The sequence below is a fragment of the Papaver somniferum genome, chromosome 5, assembly GCF_003573695.1.
Source record: "Papaver somniferum cultivar HN1 chromosome 5, ASM357369v1, whole genome shotgun sequence".
Taxonomy (NCBI): Eukaryota; Viridiplantae; Streptophyta; class Magnoliopsida; order Ranunculales; family Papaveraceae; genus Papaver; species Papaver somniferum.
Window position 1 is genome coordinate 198,837,322 of NC_039362.1, and position 23,809 is coordinate 198,861,130.

The window sequence follows — 23,809 nt, forward strand, 5'->3', positions numbered from 1 at the left end:
GTCTTCTTCCCTGCCTCCGTTCTTGATGCCTGTCCTTCTGGCTATGGCGGTAAGTTTTGTTGTTGTGCGGCTAAGAAATGGTTTAATTTACTTTGATCGATCATTTTTAGTATGATTCTTTGAAAATTTCGACAATTATTGGTGTTGTGTCCATGAAAGCGATGATACGCACAAAACTCTATACTTCTTCTTCCTGACGGTGACTCTTGTCCTAGATTTGGTGGTGCGGGTATTTCTTCCATTAAAATTACACAAAATTGGTTAAAAAGACCAAAATCAATGATTCCTGGGTGAAAAAGACATGTAAAATTTGATACTGTTTAAATGGACGAGAATGTAAGAATATCCAGGATGTAAACAGTTTCATCCTACCCATTTTCAAATACTTTTTCTTATTTTTAATTTACATCAGGATGCATCCAGTTTCATCCTCGCTCTTTTTTAAGTTTAAGCCAGGATGAATCCAGTTTCATTCTAGCTATTTTTTTGTGTCCATTTCACCCATACTAATTTCTACTCATCCATTAGAACCATGTTTTAAAAATATTTGGACAAATGACCCATTTTCCGATAAAATTACCGCCTCCCAAATCTTGTCTATATATTGTTGTATTTAGATGCGGAAATTTTATATCTTCGTATACTTTGTTGCTTCTACCTGGTTCTTGATGATAATTTCTTTTTTGTCCTCCATACCCTTCTACTTGGTTGTCAAACCTGAGAATCTTGTTATTACCTGCAGAGTTGTTATATTGTCTTTCTCTATATTCCTTTTCATACATTTATTGATCTGTACTGCTCATTGCTACTTTCCTTTGTTTGTCTTCTTCTATCGCCTTTTATTGACTTCCTTGAGAGGTACTTCCAACAACATTTGTTGTTCTTGGTAGTAGGCTTGCATTCCCTTCTTTTGTGTTTGTAACCGCAACTGGGTAAGATTCCATATCTCTTTGTTTTTCTTCGAGAGAAATATATTCTTCTTGGAACTCGCGCAGCTCTGCCATAGTAATGGTATCTTTTATCCTGAATATCTGCGTATACAACAAATTTGTTGGAAAAAGTGCGTTAATGAAAGCTAAGATGAAATTTCTTTCATCTACTCTTCCTTCCATCTCACTACACATGGTCCTCCAACGTGTGGTTAAGTTACGCAAGCTTTCATTGTTTCTTCTCCTTAAGCTGAATATCTTTTTTATTCCCGGTCGTAACATGTTCTTACTAATGTATCCTCCTAAGAATATACTTTGTAGATGATTGAATGATCTGATTGTTCCCATTGGCAATCCCTCGAACCATTGTAAAGCCTCTCCTGTTAGGCTAGCAGGAAAATACTTACATAAGACCGCATCATTATCTTCCCATTGCAATAGAGACCTTCTATACGCCTTTATATGTTGTACTGCACATGTACTTCCATCGAAAATATTAGTAAAAACAGGTAATGTACACTTAGTTGGTATTCCTGCGAGTTGTGTTTGCCTTGAGAACGGTATTTTTCCTGCTTCTTCTAATTGTTGCCATCCTCCATCTCTCCGTACCTTCATCATTGCTCTTACTTCTGCTAACTCTCTTAGGATTGTTTCATTCATGGTTTGATCTGCATCTTGCTGCATAGGTCTTTTCAACCTTGCTTGTCTTACCCTGTTCTCGTGCCTATTTTGACGCATCGCCTCTTGCAGTTCTCGTTCTTCCGCCTCTTCTCTTCTTCTTCTACGTCTTTCTCTTTCATTCCTTGTATGTAACTGTGCGATATTATTCCTTTTATCCTCTTCTGCACGGTCGCATTGATTTCGTAACATTTCTCTACCTTGTAATATCATCCTCCCTGCTCTTCATCAGTTTCTTCCCCTTAATCATAATGTATGCGGTGATGTTCCCCATGTTGCTCATGTTGATTGCCTCTGCGATAATATTCGCCTTGATGTGCGTATCGATCATCTATTGGTTGTTGTTTTATGCGATCACGACCGCGCTCCTCCTGCATATTATCACCTACATGAAAATTTCCCACAATGTTATCTTGTGGTTGCTCTTGTGTAGTATCCTTGCGGCTAGATCTTCTTTGCCTTGACGTTCTCCTGCTTGTCCTTGATCTTGAGATTGCACGTGTTGTCTTTGATGTGGTTCGTGACCTTCGCTCTTGCAACATGTTATTCTCTTCTCTTAGCTTATCATTCTGACGCGTTAAGTTTGCACGTGCTTCTTCTTCTCTTCTCCTTTCTTCTATTAATCTTTGTCGGAGCTCCTCTATTGTCATGTTGTCTTCGTTTTCTCCTTCTGGTCCTTCCTCCACATTTCTTTGCTCGTTTTCCTCCACCGTATCTGTATCTGTAGTATGAAAACTTACCTCGTCATAGTTGCGGGTGTTATTCTCCTCCTGGACGCGTTGGATCTGAGACTGGACTTGCTTTCCTCGATTGTTCATTTCTCCCATCCTTGATGATTCAACTATTTCACCTCTTCTTCCTGCGATTCTTTTACTCCTTCTAGTTGTTATCACTTGTTCTGCTGCAGATGCTTGCCTCACCATCTTGTTTTCCTTCTTTTGACAAAGGAAAAATTACTCTTCACAGATCTGAAAAAGTTATTAATGAAATCTACTTTTCTGAGATGAAAACTTTTGCTTACGTTTTGCAGATTTAAATTTTTGAAACTCTCAAAGATTAATGATAAAACGATGAAAAATTATGAATATTTTTAAGTGTCTTTTGAAAGAATTTCACCAACAGGGTATATCATCCAAGCTGTAAACTAGGGGCAAAATGTAGTTGCAGGAAATCCTACAACTACATCCTAAAGATAATCTATGAAGTAATCTAAGAAACCACGGTGAAATACTCAAGATCTTTTATTAAAACTTAGAAGTTAGAACAATTACAAAGATGATAAGAGAAAACCCTAACTTGGAAAACAAATAACTCTCTCTCTCCTAAATATCTATCTTTAGCTCATCAAAAAGATCTCTCTCTACTACAAGGGTCTCTCGTTCCTTTTATAGGAGTTTACATGGTGGAGGACAGCTAATAAAGCCCCTATTTTCAGATTTGGGGCGCGTCAATTTCGCTCGGACATTTACATTACCGCGCGATTTCTTTACTGTCGCATAGATCTTCACACTATTATCGTGACTAGGTGACGTCATCTGGTTCGTTATCCTGTATATGTTGTACGCATTCGTGTTCGCTTGCTACTAAAGGAATTGTTTCGCATACCAAACCAGTGTGCGGTATTTTGTACCCACACATGTGAACCTATACATTCAGTACAAAGTTTGTGTCCTTTGCATAGTATTTTTACATTCAGTCATAATTATTGCTGCATTCATTTTCTCTTACGAGGAAATTTATAAATACATGCGAAACATTTCATTGTAATGATTTTGTTGACAAGTTTATCAGCGTACTTTCTCCCTTTCTTCCAAAAACACTGAGGTCCAACAACCATACCTATACCCATCAGACATCCCGAAAAAGTCACGGCAAGTAATATCCAGTCGGGTTCGTTATCAGAAGTTAAGACATCTTGTGGTGCCTCCTCAGTACTGCTGCAGTTTTTCAATAGGGGAGAACCACATAACCCGTCATTTCCTTCAAAAGAACTTGCCTGGTAAGTTTGAAACTGACTACCTGGTGGGATTCTTCCAACTAGTTTGTTGAAGGAGAGGTTCAAGACTGCAAGGAATGATAAACCTGCTAATTCGTAAGGAATCTCTCCTGACAGCTTATTTGACGAGAGGTCTAATGACTCCAGATTTTTAAGTTTTCCCAAAGTTGATGGAATTTTTCCTTCGAAAGCATTGCTTGAGAAATTAAGAACGTTGAGCGACGTAAAATTTCCAATTATATCCGGTATCTCCCCTTCAAAATTATTGTTGGAGAAGTCAATGCTAGTGAAAATTATTAAGATCTTTACCAGGTCCATGTCTTGTCCTTTGCTTGTAACCGTCACTGCCTGTTGGTAATTATTGTCAGTGAATGCAAATCCAAATCCTATTATTTGATCCCTGTGGTTCCGTGCTGCTTCTTGTTCGTCTACCATCATAGTCTTCCAACTGGAAAAGCATTCTTTGGGCAGATTACCCGAAAATTTATTAGAAGAAATGTCTATAATTTGTAACATTGCCAAGTTACACACAGTTCCACCATTCCCCAAAGGACCTTGAAATCTATTGTTTTGCAACACAAGAACACGTAGCTCGGGCATCGATCCTAACCAAGAAGGAAAACCACCGGTTAACTGATTATTTCCAACATCTAGAACCTCTAGCATGGTACAATTGGCAAGAGAGCTTGGTAGCTGCCCTTCAAATTTGTTTTCGTTGAGATTGAATGTCCTCAAATCACAAGACTCTGGATAAGAATTAAAATCGTCTGGGGGTATACTTCCTTGTGAACGCCATACATGGGGTATCTGGCCGCTTAAGCTGTTTCTTCTTAGATTTAGAACTCTGAGTCTTGCCATGGACTTTAGACATGGAGGTACTGGTCCGCTCAAGTTGTTAAATGACAGATCAAGAACTTCAAGACTAGCTTCACATATTGACGCAGGTATTTCTCCATTAATTTGATTGTTCGAAAGAGAGAAAAACATAGCATTTGATAGATAAGATGAAGCATTTGGGATTATTGAAGTAAGGTTGTTTGATGAGTAATCCAAGAATAAGGCTGATGGTGGCAAGATTGGGTTCTTTCCTTGAAGCATGTTGGAATGGAGGTCAATGTATTTTATCGATGTGAAACTATTGGCAGGAAAGGGCCGATCAGGATCCTCCAAAAGGTTGCGAGAAAGATTTAAGCTATCGAGACTCCCATCACCGATTTCCCAAATCCAGTTGGGTATTTTTCCTTGAATTTGATTGTTTGAAAGATCTAGGGTGGTCAGTTCTGTGTTTTTCAAGAGACTTGGGATTTTTGTCAGGTTACATGAACTTAATGCCAAAAAACCAATCTGGAGAAATAATGCAGGATTTGAACTAGAACTGATTACTGACAATCTGTTGTTCGAGAGGTCGAGATCTGTAAGATTATTCAACTTACTGAAAAGTGCATCCAAATTCACTATGCCATTGAAATTATTTGAAGAAAGTGCAAGAGTGTCAAGTTTAGATAGTTCAAACAACGTTGCTGGAATAGGTCCCTGCAGCTTATTCATACTCAAATCAAGGGTCTCTAGAGAAGATAAAGATCCATTGAAAAACTCACCAAGTTGACCAGTGAATTGATTCTCAGAAAGATCCATGTATTGCAGTGAAGGTATGGCAAACAAAGCCATAGGAAGTGTTCCAGTGAAACTATTCTCTGACAGGTCTAAATATTGAAGTTGTTTGAGTTGTGACACTGAAGCAGGGATTGATCCATTAAATCTACAATGCCAAAGATCTAAACGGGATAACAATATAAGGTTACCTATGGAATCCGGTAGGTCTCCAGAAAAACTTGTGTTAAACAATATTAACTCTTGAAGCAGTCCATGCATGGGAAATTCTGGTAATGAACCTTGAAGATGATCATTATTTGCTAGGTAGAATTTCTCAAGTGTTCCTACCTTGAGAATCCTTTCTGGGAAGTTCCCATGCAATTCACAAGAACTCAAATCTAAAAAAGTCAAGTTACGGAATTCACTAAAGAACTCTGGTACTTCACCAGATATATTATTCCCGCTAAGACGTATTTCATAGAGTGATTGAAGTTGTGTAAGAGATTTATCAAATGGACCTGACAGATAACAGTTGGATAGACTCAAGACTTGCAATTTAGGTACTGAACTCGACAGTGCTTTACACCACTTGCTACCGTGTGCTGATATGTTTACTCCATCTAAAGAGAGTACTCTAAGTTCTTTTAAGTTACGAGTAAGCATATTTAGATCAGGATTGTTCAATGTGAATGGAATACTTCCCGGAAATTGATAAGTTGCAAGATCGAACGTTACTAACCTTGTCATCCGCGAGAATGAAATTGGAATCTGCCCATTAAAACCCGAATTTGACAAATTGAGGTAAGTCAAGTTGACTAGCCTATCAAACCCCGCCGGAATTGGTATAGAGCCGAAGTAGTTGAATGCCAAATTCAATCTCTCAAGATACCGGAATTTGAATAAACTACTGGAACTATTTACTCCATCTTCAATGGATTCATTACTAAGGTCTAAACTTAAAACATGACCACTTGTATCACAAGTAACACCATCCCATGAAGAACAACAATCGGTATCTGGACTCCAAGAACTACGCTTCGATGTAGAAGAAGAAGATACAAGACTTTGATTCAGTTGCACCAACAAAGTCTTTTGATCCTCCAAACACTCCGCTTGCACACAAATATTGTTATCGACTTGTAAAAGCACCGAAAACAAGAAACCCCAAGTAATGAAACTTAACAATATTCTCATCGAGAGTGATTAATTGACAAACGGAAATTTGATATCTATTTTGTAGCTGGATGATCAAGTTAGCCTATGATAAAGAAGAGTTATCTTCTCTTATAACCAATAATCATCGAGGATTCATTAAGTCAACTATCACTGTGCTGTTTTTATTACTCGCTAATGCCTTAATGATGGCTGCACAATTTCCTCCCGTTTACATCCTGAATACACATGTGTTACACAACCACTTCATTGTTTTCTTATAATAATCTGTATATATCTTCTGCCACCATTTGGATATTTTAGCTGTCATCTTTTTAAAAAGAAGAAAAAAAGGTCCCGATTAATAAAAAAATAATCATAATGCTAGTTCATGAAAAAGGATAAGAAATAGAGTGAATATGTAGTGGGATAGAGAAGTAAAGTGGAAGCAGCATTTTGGTTTGTTTATTATCTATGGGCAGCAGTACACTTCATTTGACTTGTGGCAATTTTTGCCCAAACAGGAGCTTTTAGGGGCACGGTAAGAAATCAGGGCAGAAAAACATTGCATGCGGTGAAAATACGAAATTAAGTTAAATTCAAATATTTTGAGATCATTTGAGCATCTAATAAGACATTACTAGACTTACTTACTATCTCAAACATTGTAAGCAGAGGCTTCAGAGTTGCCTCATTAAGAAGAACCATAATATTGGGCATACCAAAATCTTTCAAGGCATACTGAATGAAGACAAAAAAGGTTGTTGAATAGCAAAATCAGATAACCCCTTAACCCAAATTTTTTTTAATAACAAATCTGCCCTTTACGTATTAGTGTTAATAATCTTGATTAGTGATTAAATATTTTGTTTAGTGATTAAGATAATTTTCAGAATTATAAGAGTTGTTTAGATGAAAAATTTGAGGAAAAAAAATCAAAGTTTTGGTTTGGTTAAGAAGGAGAGAAAGAGAAGGAGAAAGTGAGAAAATTCTAATTCTTGATTCTATGGAGGATGAGGAGGGTCATCATTCATCTAAAAAACCTAGGAAAATACACATCATTACAACAATGATCCAGAAATGGCTGATTTCTTAGATTATGAATCATGGTTCGGCGAAACAGGTTGAGGTTCGGCTCACATCTATGAGCCGAATCTACCAATTGATGAACGGTTCGGCTTACTGAATCTGTTTACCGCATGCGCCGAACCTATAATTTCCAATTCCAACCTTTTGCTAGACACTAGTTCGGCTCATATGAAAGTTTCATAGTAAGCCGAACAACATCCTGAATAGCCCGGAATAGAATCATTACTAATTCGGCTTACATATCCAAAACCGTATGTGCCGAACATGATTTTTTAATTTCTGGGTTGAAATATTGTTACTGGTTCGGCACATATGGAGAACATCGTATCAGCCGAAACCTCTTATGTTCAAGGTTCGGCACATAATATGATTATCGTCTGAGCCGAACATGATTTTGTTAATTTCTGGGTTGAAATATTGTTACTGGTTCGCCACATATGGAGAATACCGTATCAGCCGAAACCTCTTATGTTCAAGGTTCGGCACATAATATGATTATCGTCTGAGCCGAACATGATTTTGTTAATTTCTGGTTTGAAATATTGTTACTGGTTCGGCACATATGGAGAATACCGTATCAGCCGAAACCTCTTATGTTCAAGGTTCGGCACATAATATGATTATCGTCTGAGCCGAACATGATTTTGTTAATTTCTGGGTTAAAATATTGTTACTGGTTCGGCACATATGGAGAATATCGTATCAGCCGAAACCGGTAAATGTTTATAGTTCGGCACATAATGTGATTATCGAATGCGCCGAACCCGAAGGACAAATGATTCGGCGTGTAACTAACATTAGAGGATAAGCCGAACTCTGTAAATTCGGCACATAACTGTTAAGCTGTTCATTAAAACATGAAATTGAAGGTGTCCACAACCCAATCCCAGCACCATTAAAAACAAAGTTCAGCACCTTAAAGCAAAGGTGTTTGCAACACCATAAAAGTGTACTTAAAACTTAAGAAAAAGTGTACCATAAAAGTGTACATAAAAGGGAATTTAACCACGACCCCTCTTCTTAGTTGCACGACCCCTCTTCTTAGTTTCACGGTTGTGATCAGGAGTCTCATAAATTCTCTTCGCCCAAGAATCGGCATAACCAATCAACACATTTCCTCCATCTTCCGGAAGACCATGAGGCAAACCATCTGATCGAGGTGTAATTACGTCATCTTCATCAAGAATGTGTAAACCAGTGATCCGTCGATCATCATCGTTCTTCTTTTTCACGGGTTCTGCCACCTTCTTACCTTTCTTGTCTTTCTTGGGTTTTCCTTGGGGTTGTGTTTCTTGATGAACTTCTTGATTATCATAAACTTCTTCATCTTCAGCTATTCCTTCTTCTTGTCTTTCAATTCTTACTTATTTTAAAGTTCCTCCTCTACCTCCCGCTCCCAATTTTTTCTTACCTCCTCCTCTAGGATCGGGAGTTTTAGAAGTAGAAGGTGTTACCTCCATCTTCTTCCTCTTTGTAGCTGCATTGGTCCTGACACAAGTATGAAAGTTATAAGACTAATTCGAACAACAAAGAGATTTGGAAAGCCAAAAACTTGTAAGAAAATAAGAAGGCTCGACTTACCCGAAATAACACATATGAGCCGAATCATGTCTTGAAATTTTTATTAGCTTACACAGAGAGTGGATCGGCTCATACCACAAAACAATTATAAGCCGATCCCATATATTCGGCTCACAACCGATACCGTCGAATAAGCCGAATCTATGATTATGAACTCAAACATGTATTCGGCGCAACATGATATAATATAAATAAGCCGATCCTACACACTTGTAAAATTTATGAAATTTTAACAATAATATTCGGCGTAACACTAATACTATCGAATAAGCCGAATCTAGACTTATGAATCGAAACCTTTATTCGGCGCAAAACTAATACAACCATACAAGCCGATCCTAAGCACATGCAAAAATTCTGAAATTCAAACAACAATTATTCGGCACAAAACTAATACTACCATACAAGCCGATCCTACGCACATGCAAAATTATTAGCCGATCCTATATATTCGGCTCACAACCGATACCGTCGAATAAGCCGAATCTATGATTATGAACTCAAACATGTATTCGGCGCAACATGATATCATATAAATAAGCCGATCCTACACACTAGTAAAATTTATGAAATTTTAACAATGATATTCGGCGCAACCCTAATACTATCGAATAAGCCGAATCTAGACTTATGAATTCAAACATTTATTCGGCACAAAACTAGTACTACAATATGAGCCGATCCTATACACGCAAAAATTATGAAATTCAAACAACAATTATTCGGCACAAAACTAATACTACCATACAAGCCGATCCTACGCACATGCAAAATTTCTGAAATTCACAAAACATATTCGGCACAAAACTAACACCATCGAATAAGCCGATCCTAAATATAAGTCTCTGTGTCACCAAGTTCGGCTCAAAACGGATTTCAGATATACGCCGAGCCGTTCATATGCACTTTCAGGGTTCAGTTTCAAGAACAGCTCGGCGCACATCTAAGATTTGTTTTGCGCCGAACCATACCCTGTAACCGCCGCAGAAACATGATTTTGACGAATCAAATCAATCAAACCAATCAAAAACATCAAATACGAGATGGGTTTGTAAAAGTAACCTTCTTATTCTCATTTGTGGAGTTGGTTCTTCTTCAATCTCTTCTTCCGGTTGATTTTGTGGTTGATTTTGAGTTTCTTCTTCACTCTCTAAATCTTCTTCTTCTTCAATGGGTTGTTCAATCGCTCGATTAGAACGAGATACTGGCTTACGGCGAACCATTATATAGATGAGTTTAATCGTCGACTAAATTTTCACGAATCGACGATTAAATTTCCGCGATGATACGATGAAAAAAAAGGAAAAAGAAGGGTTCGGTTGTTGTGGAGGAAGAAGAAGGGGTTAGGGATATGAAACTGATTTTGGTTTATTGATTATAGGTTTTTGTATTAGGGATAGGGATAGATTAGTAGTAATTTAGAGAATTTAAGGGCATATAGGTAATTGAACCACCCCATAGGGTACCCCTTATAAGGTCACCCAAGTTAGGACTAGTCCTTTGTATGCCTTGAAAGTTTTAGGCATGCCCAAAATTGGTGTTCATTAAGAATTGAGCTATTAGTATATTACCAATTTCCTCCATCGCATCATTTGTGAAGATCGAGGTGCTGAAATTTTCCATTACAATATTATCTCAAATCAAAACACCCTTTTTTTGGGTGAAGAGAATCATGGTAAATATGCCTTTGTCTTCATGAAGAAGCTGAGAAATCTCTAAAATTTGTTCTTAAAACATGTAACTGAAGTGTTTTTGGTAATGTTCAAGTAAAGGTTAAGGTTCAAAATACTTACAGTAGTAGAGCAGCTAATGCAAGAATAAAATGGGTCAAAGAAGGAGGAGCTCGTACTTCATTTTTTCCATACCAATTTGATGGTCACAAAATGTTATCTGTGAAATTGAAGGTGAGGCTATTACTGATCAGTCTTCCTTTCCTCTCTACAAAAAATTGTTTTCGTGGAAAGTGTTTTTCAAAGAATTCATTTTCTTTCATTGATATCAAAGTCTTGGCCTTTTAATATTTACAAAGTAAATTGAAGCAGGCTACTACTAGTGTATAATTTGGCGAAAAAGTGACTAGGAAACTAGGATTTTGGACTAGGATATGCTGAAATCAACAAACTCACAAGATAATGAAACAAAATTTCTTTATAAACTCTATACCTAAAAAATAAAAATCTCCAAACATAAAGCCCTGGAAATTAAGCTACTAATAATATTACCTGGCTTTGATGTTTTTGGAAAGTTTCTTCTTCTTTTTCCTCACAGCTTTCGGGGTTTTGGTCTTGCGAGCTTCTCTCTTCTCTTCTTTCACTTTCTTCTTGTTCTCTTTTCGAGCTGCTTTTTTATCTGCAGGGACTAGTGTCTCCTCTGTATCGTCCTTCTTCCTAGTATCACTAGAATCGTCTTCTTCATCTGTTCCGGATATTGTTCCACTGTTGGTTGAGATGTCTGTCTGTCCATTAGAGGTATCATATGGGTCCCATTCCTTTAGATCCTTTAGTAACTGTTTTTGAGCTGGGAAAAGAGAGTGCTCCAGTTCTGCAACTATATTTGTCAAACCTTCACAATCCTGGCAACTTGCATTCCTGTCAACATCCTCCTCGGTGTCCTTCAGTTGATCAAGCGTCCTTGGGATGTACAACTTTAAAAGCCATAAGATAGAATTGTAAGGTTTTCGAATTTTTAATTAGATCTTGAAAAGGATCTTGACACGAGATTATTTACCTTCTTATCCTCCACTGGCTTTAGATCTCCCCTAGCCACAATTTTCCGTTGAGCCTGTAACCATTGTAAATGCATTAACCCAGACAGTGCATTCTAGTATAATAATAATATATATGATGGAGCATCAAACCTCTTCTAAATAACATTCCACAGATTCATCAGTAATAGATGAATCTACTACAAAATCGAACACTTCCTGTATGGTCATAACTTCCACACCATTCTTCTTGAAAAAATCCTGCAGAATACAATTTGGTTGATAATATAAGTTTTTGTTTACATACAAAACCTAAGGAAACAGTAGGTGCATAATTGAATCCAGAACCAACTTACAGAGACATGAATACAATCCTCACGTAAGAAGTCTAAGGCAAGAGGGTGGTCAAGGTCCACAGATTGGGAAACATCAATCATGTGCAAGTTACCCTGTAGATCCAAAAAGAAAACATAAACTGTTGGTTGATGATAAAAAAAGAAAATTTTAATTCAATGCGAAGATGCTATTGGACTCACCTCGTAATAGAGTATATTATATTCACTCAAGTCTCCATGCACCAGTTTGCACTTTTGGTATAAATTTCGCATCACTATAATAATCTGATCATACATAAAGAACACAAACTTAATTTTCCATCATCTTTGCTGGCAATAAAATAACAACGACAAACATTAAACGTTCACTCTAGGTTTGTAAATTTTGTCTGTTGTAGTATTTCGACGAGCAATATTCAATCTAAACTTTACAAGGATATATAAGACACACCTGTACATAACATTCACGCATCTTGTCTTCAGAGAGATTTGCATCCTTGAGACGAGGAGCAGCCCACCCTTGTTTTCCTGTAAGAAATTTCTTAGAACCAAATCTCCAGAAACGCTAAAACAGTTCAAGAGACGAAATTCATATTCATTTGGTGGTATTTACATATGAATAAGCTGAACAATTGATACCACAGCTAAAGGTCTCTATGCACTCACTTTGACACTTCAACTAATCAAAGTGGATAAAACAAAGTTTACCACTGCAGGACTTTAATCAGGTATCAGCCAACTCAAGATGATTCTGAGAGAAGAAAACATACCTATAAACTCCATGACCAAAACATGAAGCCTCAAAAGTATTGCAGTTGGGCACCTGATCCCTGCTGCCTTTAACCTGAATTCAGAACATAGAGAGCTTTAATAACATCACAATTCTTAAACTGCAATCACATTTTACTAAGACAAGATTCGCAGTTACAATTCTCAAGAGATCAAGTTTATAACTCAATATTTCCAGTCGAGGAGAACTGACTACACATTAATTTTTATAGGTTATAAAAAGTGCATATGTTCAACAACCATAAAGCAGCAAATGTGACAAGGGATATTTAGCGAGTGTCTATGAACATGAAAAATCATACTAAAAGAAACAAAAGAGATGCAACGGTTGATTTTACCTCATAAGGTTCCTCATTTCTTTTTCTGCCCAAGTCTTGACCATTTTCCTAGGGTTGTGCTTGCAGTATCCATGCCTAAAACGATAATCCCCTTGTATATAACGATCCCTATCCCTGAAGAGTGGCAATGTAAAAAATCGCATCATCATACTTTTATCATCACTCTTTCATAGATCAACAAAAGGGTTGCAGGTAAGTAGACATATAATAATAATCAGCAAATCTTTAATTCAAAAATTTGAATAAACATCTTCAATTTATGACCAGATCAGTAGACTTACTTGAATCCTAGAACTGAAGTTTTATATACCTTTACTGCAAATTCTTGACCATCCTCTTTTGTCGCATGATATACATTGGCCTGTCAATAGAAGGGACGAATGGTGAACTTCATTACGAATATCAGAAGACAAGAAAAATGTCTGGGTAGTTGATAGTATATGTATGACATACTTCTTTCCCAGTAGAAATGCAGCCATTTATGTCATCGAATATGCCGCGATTCAGCATTTTGAACAACACCATACGAGTTCTTGGATCAATAGCCTAAACAAATCCAAATTCCCAAGTAAATACGAGCATAAAGCTAAAAGTGTTACACACATAGTAAAGCTAATATTCAGGATATATCGTTAAACAGCTAAAAACAGAAGAATTACATTGAACAGATGATGGCCTAACCTGTTCAACAGAAGCACGGTCTCTTTTGTCAGTGGTTTTAGTTTTGCCAATGGCGGTTGCTCGGAGACTTTGACGAATAGCAGTTGTGACGGAATTGGGCATGCTCATATTTTCCCTTCCTTCCCACTCCTACGCTCACAAATTATGAACAAAACAGAGTACATTAGGACACAAAAAGTAGAAGTCCAAGGAAATAAATCCAATTCCACTGTAAAATAACTATCATATACACTAGAAATACGAATCCATTTGCTCAAATTTCAAAACCTAATTATTATATACACTAAATCCCTATCTTTATTCATGAGAATTTTCACCAGAAAATCATCAAATTCTCACTAAAAAAAAAATATTCAATCAATCCTTTGACATGTAAACTAGACAATTCTCAGAAAAAAGAAATACCTCTAACGGGGAAGGTCGAAGATGGGTAATAAATCTCTGGTTTCGATTAGAGAGGGTTGAAAAGTGCTTCATAGATGACCTCCATGAGCATTAGGTCGTCTAGAATACAGATGAATTGAAGCAGTTCCACCATCTTTAGAGTAATCCAACCAATCCAAAGCCTCTCCAATTTCATCATTTTCTGAAATTGACAATGAAGAATCCATTTTAGGGTTTTTTCTACCTCTACAGTTTTCGCCTTTAGGGTTTTGAAGAATGTTCGGCCGAAGAATGTGGAGGGGCAGTAGGCCGGACTCTGGAGTTCGTTAACCAGCTTTGAGTGTGAGATACTTCAGTAGTTCCACGGAGACTAAAGAAATAATAATTCCAAGGGTCTACTTCGGACTCGATCTTCGTACCATGGAGACCGTCCTAAGGCCTATTCTTATGGGTATGCAAAAAAAACAAAATAAAAACTGTTTGGCATACCAGGTGGCATGGAAAACCAATTGCGCCTTTATGGAAAACCAAATTCGGTTGATATTAAGAATAACGCTGGCGATAATATGATTATCGTTGGCGTTATACATTATGTCGAGCGATATAAATAGTATCGCTGGCGCTATTGATTATATCGACCACTGGATTCTTTTCAACGGCTATTTCCACCATAATGGTTCCTATATATACGCCCTCGTATTTCTTCAAGGTACTCACACCTACTTCAACCTATATTTCACCAATTTCTCTATCTCTATTCTCATTTCAAATTTCAATGGCGAGATCCAATGAAGAGAGGAATATTATTATGAATCAGTTTAGATTACAACAAGAAATGCATCGAACGAGGATGCAACAACTTGACGATGAGGAAGCTGAAGGTAATAAACTCGTCGACATTTTGATGCTAGTACATACATGCCAAATACCGAGAGTTCCAGAGCCACAAGAAGTATTCTCAAGAAGGTATACTTATCGAGGGAGGGAATTTTACCATCAGAAGCTGATGCACGATTATTTTCTTCCCAATTGTGTGTACTCTGATCGATATTTCCAAGGTCGATTCTGTATGCCTCAGCATCTGGTGATAAAGATTATTGAAGATCTTTGTCAGGTAGAACCTCAATTTAATTATCAGTTTGATGCACTGAATATTAGAGGTCATAGTCCTGAACAAAAAGTTACTTCGGCTTTAAGGATTTTAGGTAAAATAAACATAATTACGACAAATGCATTCATCCTCTATCAGTGTGTATTTCGCACCACGGACTTTGACTTTTTTAGCTTTGTCTTTCTCTTGACTTTGAGATTGTGAATCCATATTACAAGAAATGAAAAGAATTGTAGAGAAGATGTGATTGTTATAGATTTGAAGAAGAAGATTGAGAAATTCTAGAGAAGTTTAGAAATTCTGCGGTGAGTTGATATGAAATTGAAATTAGGTATTTATAGGGGGGAATACTAGCCGTTGGATGAAGATCTTGTAAGAGATGATCAGACCATCCAGCGACAGCTTGACTAGCGCTGGCGATTTAATGACCAGCGAGCGTTGGCTTGACCATCGAGCGATGGACACTCTATCGCTCACTGGAAACTCTGTCGTGTATGCACTAGTCCAAAAGAGGCTATAAATCACGTTTTTAAATGACAGATTAATTGTGTGATTAGGATATGACAAACAAATTATGTCATATAATATAAAAATAGTGGGACCCATTATTTAACACAAAAAAACCGTTATTTTCAAATGTGATAAATCTGTAGGTGCGTGATTTTTCAAGAACCATTAAATCACGGATTAAAATGTAATACGCCCCACTAATATTCTGTTGCGCACCATAAAAATGGCTAACCACCGGCTGAGCAAAGACACCGGCTTACTTTCCATAGGTCTATAGTGCCGTACCGGTTCCGAGTTCCATTCTAGCAAACCCCAACACCAAAAAGGATAAAACTTCAGAGAACCAAAGAGAGAAGTTTGTAGTTCATCTCTTCACGCGGCCGTCGGTTTTTCTCCCTCCAAAAACCTAACTACCCGAGGAGACTAACTTAGAAGAAGAAGAAGAAGAAGACACGACGATATTAAGTAAGTTTCAATTCATTTGTATTCTGGGTTTTTCTCAAGTTTCTATGTTCCTTAAAAATTGATTTTGGAGACCAAACTTGTATAAGCAAAGGTTAAATTAGAAATTGGGAAGGAATAATTTTGATTAGTTTGATTGCATGAAAGTGGTTTCTGAATTCACTTTGTCAAACCTGTCTCTGTTATTTTGCTAGACAAACCTAAGAGGAGATCGAAGAAGAAGAAGAAGAAGAAGAAGATATCAAATTAAAGTAAATTTCAAATCCCTTCTCATCTTTCATTCGGTTTTTTTGCTTAAGCTTCTGTCCTATTAATCAATAAATTGATTTTTGGAGGCCAAATGATTATCTAATAAGATCCAAAGATTTTGGTTAATTTGATAAATTGGTTAATGTAGAAATTGAAAAGGAATGAATTTATTTAGTTTTAATGCATGAATCTAAACCATTAAGAATCGAAAATTGCACAGATTTTGGTTTGATAAATTGGTTTGAGTTTTATGGGAGAATTGGATACCTTGAAAATCTCAAGTCATTCCAATTCTATTTTTCCATTCATCATTAAGTGAGTTTGTTTTCCTGATGTGCTTCTCTTATTCAAACTTTGTTGGTATGAGATGGTCAATTTTCTGAGGTTAGTTTATGAGTGAGTAATCAGTCTGAGGCCACTTACTGATCTTAAAAAGTTAAAATCCGACATGAGAAATGGGGTTCTTGGGCTTGTTCGTGTAACTACCCCCAAGAGAGTACCCCCAAGATGCCCAGCGAGCTCACTAACAGCTTAATTGCATTAACCTGAGGAGACCCTGCACTTGTTCGCGATTAATTCTGTTCCCGATACTCATTATAGCTTTGTCAGCTCCACCTCCAACCCTGGAGTTTGGAGCAAGAGTCATATGCCCCTTTTTCTCGCAAGTGTTGTGCCTTCTTATCTGTGAGACTTACATAGATTGAGCTTAGGTATTATTTCCTATATGTATTCTAGAAGTTCGTGTAATATTTGAAGTACCAAGCTAAAAGCTTGTTTTGTAAGCATTATAGTGTAATGCTGCTCCTCATTTTATTCTATCTTAGTACTGTAATCATATTGCGTAGTATCCAGTGACACTCTTATCTTGAGCTGATTGCAAATGTCATCTATCTGAAGTTCTCTTAAAAGTTGGGACCATCCAGCCATTGGGCATCGAAGTTTGGGGATTGGAAATAAACATCATCAGTGAGACTGGTCTTCCCAACTCAGTATACCACAATGTGAGCCTATTTTACCGATACACTGTGGGGTATCCATATGGCTAACAATCAAAATTGGTCAAATAGTAATTATCAAAAACCGTGTCCTCTCTTTATGTTTTCTGAACGTAGATATTTTTTCTAGTGGCTTAAGCATACTAAAGATCTGAAAACTTGTTTCTGTTTGTTTCTTCACTTGAGATATGTGAAAATATATATTCGAGTTAAACATTAACTTCACCTAGTAATCCGGATTAGACCATATTAAAAGTTTCTATTGCCTGGTATGCAAGTTGAGCTAGAATGAGATTGAAACATTTAATCGCTATCTTTATTAATCTCATCTGGATTTTTCCTTCTTCCAACTAATCATCTTGATACTAAGTACACTTATTATATCTTAATTTTTTAACTTGTTGACATCTTTAGGTACTTCATTTTTTGAGAACAAGACTTAGATGAATTATGACTGGTTCATAATATTGAGATTAGTTTTGAAACTCCCTTAATGTGGGGTATGAACCATCTGACTGAAGCTTTGTCTGCATTATACTTATACACCACTCTCTGACTTGGACCATCTTTCTTTAGGGGTTTATTAGGATCTCCCATTGTGATTATTAGACTATCATTAGATTTGGCATCACCCACGTTCCTTTTCCCTTTCCCATTTTCACTCGTTTTTCTTGGCAAAAACAACATGGCTTTTTTAGTGTAAATGCGTGTTGCAACTGGTTTCTTACATATGATACCAGCTTTACATCATTGCTGTTGATAAATTGGCATAGTCATTAAGTGTATACTTTCATGTGTTTCTGAAAAGCCCTTTTTCTTCAGACAATTTAATGATTATTGTATTTGATTAATGTCTTCTTTGATTATTGATCCATGTATTGGATTAAGTTCATTCTTTTCTTATTGGTATGAGGTTTTGTAATTGGTCAAGGATTATAATTATCTAGGTGAATGAAAACGTTCAATTTCTATCTGTAATTATTTAAATTCGTGTAGTTGTGTCCAGTAATTCACTATTCGCTGCTCCTTTAGTTTTATCACTTCTATTTTTAACATGTGTTGCGTTGTAAGAGAAGCTGGCCGGCTCCTGTGGTACATAATTTTTGTAGTATCTGTAATCGCCTTTTGTAGGATGCTCTTGATAATAAGCTTGCTGCATCTTGTTTGCCAGGCAATCATTGGTGTAAGTTTGTGTGCGTGTACTCTGTATCCTTGTGTTGTAAGTCAGAATCCTTGCATTTCGTTGAGTCATACATCATTGGTTTATGAGTGTGTCTGAGAGTTTTCTTTGATTTGATCCTTCGTAGTCTTACAGATTATCTAAATCGGTGTCCCTACAAGGTGGAATGAATTGGTAAATTCTTAACACTGTATTGCATTTGAAGCTATTATTCTTATGTTATTTCATTTGTTTCCCTAATTGGATAGCATAGGATGTTTTTGGTATGCCTAGAGTCCTTCTTTATACTAGTATCATTGGTTCTTGTTCATTCAGTGCATTATTGCTTCCGACTGAAAGTTGTTAGTTCAATCCATTTGGTTTTTAAAGTGCAATAATAGCTGAAGAAACCCAGCTGGTTAGATTTCAAGGCTTGTTGATGTAGGATAATTACTTACCTTAGCAGCTAATTAAATTTTGATGCACTTATCTTGTCAGTAAACCTTTTCTTTATTATGGCTCACAGATGTTGTCTTGTGATGCAAAATTTTGCAAGTATTTAATGCATTGTTTTGCCACAGGAAAAGGAAAGCCCCACTGGTCAGATATATAGGCCATATGTGTTTATGAAAACACATAGAGCCACCCCAGATGATGATCCCTCGTCTTCTAAATCACAGGCAGCTACAAAACTTGTAAGTTGTTCTATTTTTATACTGTTTATTGATATTGATGATGTCAGTTAGTCTCTGAATCTGGTTGGCTTTTGTTGATGTGTAGGCACTAGTGAAGGAGACATATGATAAAAATCCTTCAGCACAAAAGTGTTTGGGAACTGACGCTGTCACCGAGGTTAGTGGTGAATTTGTTTTTACATGAATCTTTTTACTTCTTGAATTTTCATATTGGATGGTGGTAGTGATTACGTTGCTTTCTTATATTACTGCTTGCTGATTTGGTTTGAAATTTTTTTTCTCTCATATAATCATATTACTACACTGTAATACTGTTGCATCTATATTCAAGTAGTCAGCACCACTATGTAGGTTTCACTAGTTTTTCAAGTAGTATCCTCGAACTCGTGATAAGATGTAACATATGCTTGAAGACATAAGTGCTACACTGTATTGGCCGAAGTTTCCCTTTATGGGTATATTGTAATTGCCGCCTTGTGACCATCTGCATAGTAATAGTCTAAAAAATTCCCTTATGTTACATTAATTATTAATTGTTTGACCGAATTTCAATAAATTTGAATTTGATTCATGTATATGGCTAGATATATGGCGTTGATCAAAAGGGATACTTACGCGGAATGGGTGCTGGTATTTCTAAATCTCAGTTTCTTGCTGCTGAGTTTATGAAGGACAAGTTGCAGGAAGTGAGGAACAAGTTACGGAAAGAGATGAAGAAAAACGAAGCTTTGAAAGCGCAGTTGGATGCTGAAAGACAGAAAAACATCACTGCAGTACATTGTCAGATCTATGATAGCTCTTATCAACAGGTGACCTCGATTATCTCTCAGTAATGTATAGTCAGATGTATACGATGCTGCTATTATGGTATCTTAAAGTTTGTTCTGTTACATATACAGGGTATTGGGATCCCTTCGTCCTTTCCTTCGTCGTTTGGTCTTTGCTGTTTGAGGAACTTCAGAAAAAAGGTTGTTGGACTTGCATATGTTGATACTAAGCTACTGATTGATGACCACTACGACTGCATGATTGAGGAAATTATTGTTCCAAATGCGATGTTGTGCGATGGAGATGATGATGCTGTACTTGGGAATGTTAAAAGAAGCGAGTTTGTTAAGTGGCCCAAGGCCTATGTGACTACTGTAGGAGAGCCATCAAGTTAGAATGGTGGTGAGAGTAGATTGATTAGTTTTTTAATTTTCACGATGTAACTTGGAGTTGCTAGGATATGTCTGCCAATCTATGTTTGAATATTATATTCTCTTTTAATAAATAATAAATAATTATTTAACGTTTATTTCCTTTTCTTTTTTTAATCTAGTTGGATATCTGTACACTAATTATAATTCTGAATTAATTTCATTCAGATTCCAAAATCTGAATCCGTAGCCAGAAAATGACGAAACAGTCTCGTTAGAACTGGTAGTTTTTTTTAATGAAAATACTTCCAATTATAACGGTTATGAACCATTGTTTTATTTCACACCTAATAACCGTGTTTTTTTTAATGGCATGCATCAACCGTTATTATATTTCACATATACTAACCTTGATTCTTAAATGACATAAATCAACAATTATTTAATGTTACATACAATTAACGTGATATTTAATAACAGATTATGTATGTGATTTTAAATCACGAATTTTAGACGTTGTATTTAATAGCATCTCCAATTTGTCATTTTTAAAAAGTCACACCAAATAAATAATGATTCTAATAACGGATGAAAACCGTGATAAACTATGTTTTATAACAGATTTCATGCGTGATTTTGAGCCCCTTCTGGACTAGTGATGCATATATGTTATTCCTGGCATATTGGCATACGAGTTTGGAACTTTGGCATACCCATAGTGGGTGCATATATGCCAAATATATGAGTTTGGCATATGCATAAAAATAGGCCTAAGAGTATCTCCAGCAGAAGGTGCAAAAGATTGTATGTGGCTTTTCTATTTAGTCATTCAACTTCTAAGGTCTACACATAGAGAAAATATATGACCTCATATCTAAAAAACAATCTCCGATAATAGAGAATTTTTTTGAAAAAATAGTGAAAAATATGATGTGGAGGTGGAGCCGGAGGTGTAGATAACACTTTCTTGAACACCTTCATATTTAGTAATTGGTCCCTCCTAATTTGTAGGACCCTATTTTTGGAGATAGATTTATGCCACATAGGGGTCTAAAATCCTATGTGTCACTAAAAAAATAAAAGTTCACCCTTTGTTGGAGATGCTCTAATAACGTGCAAGAAAATTCTAAGATTCATTACATCATGTGTTTTTTTGTTGTTTATTTTATTTTTAATTTCTTTTTGTTAATTTGAATTTGATTTGTTGGATATGACTGAAAGCACCTAACTCATCGAAATTGGACTCGCAACATGTTTATTTGCACCTAACTAGGCGTGTTGATCTGAACCAATATTCCTGACCCGACGAGAGTCAGATGTCAAACTGTTTATTTTTTAGTTCGAGTCGATTCTGACCAGCGACCTGACTCAAACCTAATCCCTGATTTAGACCCGTTTGAGTCAGATAACAAAATACCCTTGACTTATTTGACCAACCCATTGACTCAAATATTTTTGAATCAGATGAGTAAAATGGAACTCGAAAAACAAAAATATTGAGTCATATCTAGATGAGTCAAGTAATTTCAGTGAAATCTATGTGAGTCTGATACAAACGTGCTAGATCTAGGAAAAGAACAAACACGGTTTAAATATGTTTGTTTTTTGAGTCGTAACTGACCTAGTTAACTCAAAAATTATGAGTCTTTGCTTTGTCTCATGAATCAAGGCATTTTATTCTCTGACTCAAACAAGTCCAAGTCGGAGCGCGAGTCATATCTGACTCGAACTAAATAACAAACAATCTGACTTTGAGTCATGCAGTGACTCAGATCCAGACACCGAGCCAGTAGAAAACAAACATGCTACGACCTAAAATTTTGTTTATTGGGAACTAATTGAAATGGCATGTTTGTGACATCTAATAATCTCCTGTTTGGCGAGACTTAGAGCCATCATCCGCATGGACCTGAGCTTAGTTACTGTCATAATATTCCCTTGACCCTTGCCTGTATCAATAACACCACTCCCAGAAGCATGAACAGTCAGCAACCATCCCAAGGACCGTGCTGCCAAAAGAAAGATTCTGCCGAGGAATCCATGAACATCTTAAAATCCAAAGGGTGTCCATTATACACAATGAGGAAGTTCAAATTGAAACAGTACAATGTTCTTTTGAGTCAGAAAATTTGGATTTAGATTCTGCTTTTAACCAATTAGTTCTAGGGATTCTTTAGATTGTAATGGATCATAAGATTATGAGATGGAATATAAGGGGATTGGGTCAGGATTCAAAAGCAATTGCAATCAGGAATGCTATTTTGAAGAATAATCCAACTATTGTTACAATGCAGGAGTCCAAGACTGAATTGGTAGTTGATAATCTTATTGGGGAAATAACATGTGCAACTATATTTTTTTACCTTCTGAGGGTGCTTCAGGAAGGATAACTGTTTTGTTGAAAGAAGGAATTATTCATATGGAAGATAGTTTGTTGGGGGCGTTTTATGTTTCCATTAAATTTTGAAATGCATTTGATGATTTTTTCTGGTTTTTTACAACAGTATGTGGTGCTTCAGATTCAGGATACTACAATTAATTTTGGCAAGAATTAAAAGACATTAGAATTCTTTTTGATGATCCGTGGTTAATTGGGGGAGATTTTAATTCTATTTTGTCTGCAGATGAGAGAAATCATTCAATATTCATTGTTAGATGAAAAACCTGATTCAACCAAGCTAATATATTTCAACCACTAGATCGAACTTAGCTTGTTACACACAAATGAAATGTACCCTCATTTAGGTATATGTAACCGTACCCAGACGTGTACACCATGTTGGCTCAATAATAGTTAACCGAATTTACCCATATGATTACTCTCATACCAATCTTATTCATCTTAACCACAACTAGTTCAAATGACTCAAATGAAACTAGTTAAAGAGACATTCAATTGCTATATTCTCATAGAAGTATACAAGAACACAATTGAAGCAAAATCGGTTTGATTCACTCGAATCAATTCATGAAAATTATAGCCACGGTTTGCAAAGATTACATTCCTTATTTTATAAATGTTTAAGTTCATGTACACAAACGATTTTAGAAAGTAACCAACTCAAGTACGCAAACGGGTACGCATACTTAAGTAGCCGGACCGAGTTTGGTTACGCCAGTACGTGTACGGGTGCGCATACCAATTCACACTTCCAAACTCCATCAGAAATTCACGGACGTGACAGTTCCGCCAGTATGCGTACGGGTACGCATACTGGCCCACACATCCAGCAACTGCCA

General features: G+C 36.5%; 2 protein-coding genes and 1 pseudogene across 2 annotated transcripts; 1 reads left to right on the forward strand and 2 right to left on the reverse strand.

Annotated features, from left to right (window-relative positions):
- Positions 1-3,290: 3,290 nt before the first annotated feature.
- LOC113284235 (receptor-like protein 33) lies at positions 3,291-6,487 on the reverse strand. The gene has a single exon (XM_026533647.1). The coding sequence runs from the start codon at positions 6,388-6,390 to the stop codon at positions 3,322-3,324; it is 3,069 nt and encodes a 1,022-aa protein (XP_026389432.1). The 5' UTR covers positions 6,391-6,487; the 3' UTR covers positions 3,291-3,321.
- Positions 6,488-11,044: 4,557 nt separating this feature from the next.
- On the reverse strand, positions 11,045-14,570 carry LOC113284236 (annotated as a pseudogene).
- A 454-nt stretch (positions 14,571-15,024) lies between these two features.
- On the forward strand, positions 15,025-20,613 carry LOC113280534. The gene is made up of 6 exons (XM_026529145.1): positions 15,025-15,130; positions 17,479-17,582; positions 19,317-19,430; positions 19,516-19,587; positions 20,015-20,239; positions 20,330-20,613. The coding sequence occupies exons 1-6, from the start codon at positions 15,025-15,027 to the stop codon at positions 20,591-20,593; spliced, it is 885 nt and encodes a 294-aa protein (XP_026384930.1). The 3' UTR covers positions 20,594-20,613.
- The last annotated feature ends 3,196 nt before the right edge of the window (positions 20,614-23,809 follow it).

What these genes read in the sequence shown, in the direction of transcription:
- LOC113284235 (XM_026533647.1), bottom strand. Translation starts at nt 6,390, where the DNA reads ATGAGAATATTGTTAAGTTTCATTACTTGGGGTTTCTTGTTTTCGGTG.
- LOC113280534 (XM_026529145.1), top strand. Translation starts at nt 15,025, where the DNA reads ATGGCGAGATCCAATGAAGAGAGGAATATTATTATGAATCAGTTTAGA. An exon ending in CCAACTCAGTATACCACAAT is followed by an intron (nt 17,583 to 19,316) that starts GTGAGCCTATTT and finishes GTTTTGCCACAG; the next exon opens with GAAAAGGAAAGCCCCACTGG. An exon ending in GAACTGACGCTGTCACCGAG is followed by an intron (nt 19,588 to 20,014) that starts GTTAGTGGTGAA and finishes GTATATGGCTAG; the next exon opens with ATATATGGCGTTGATCAAAA.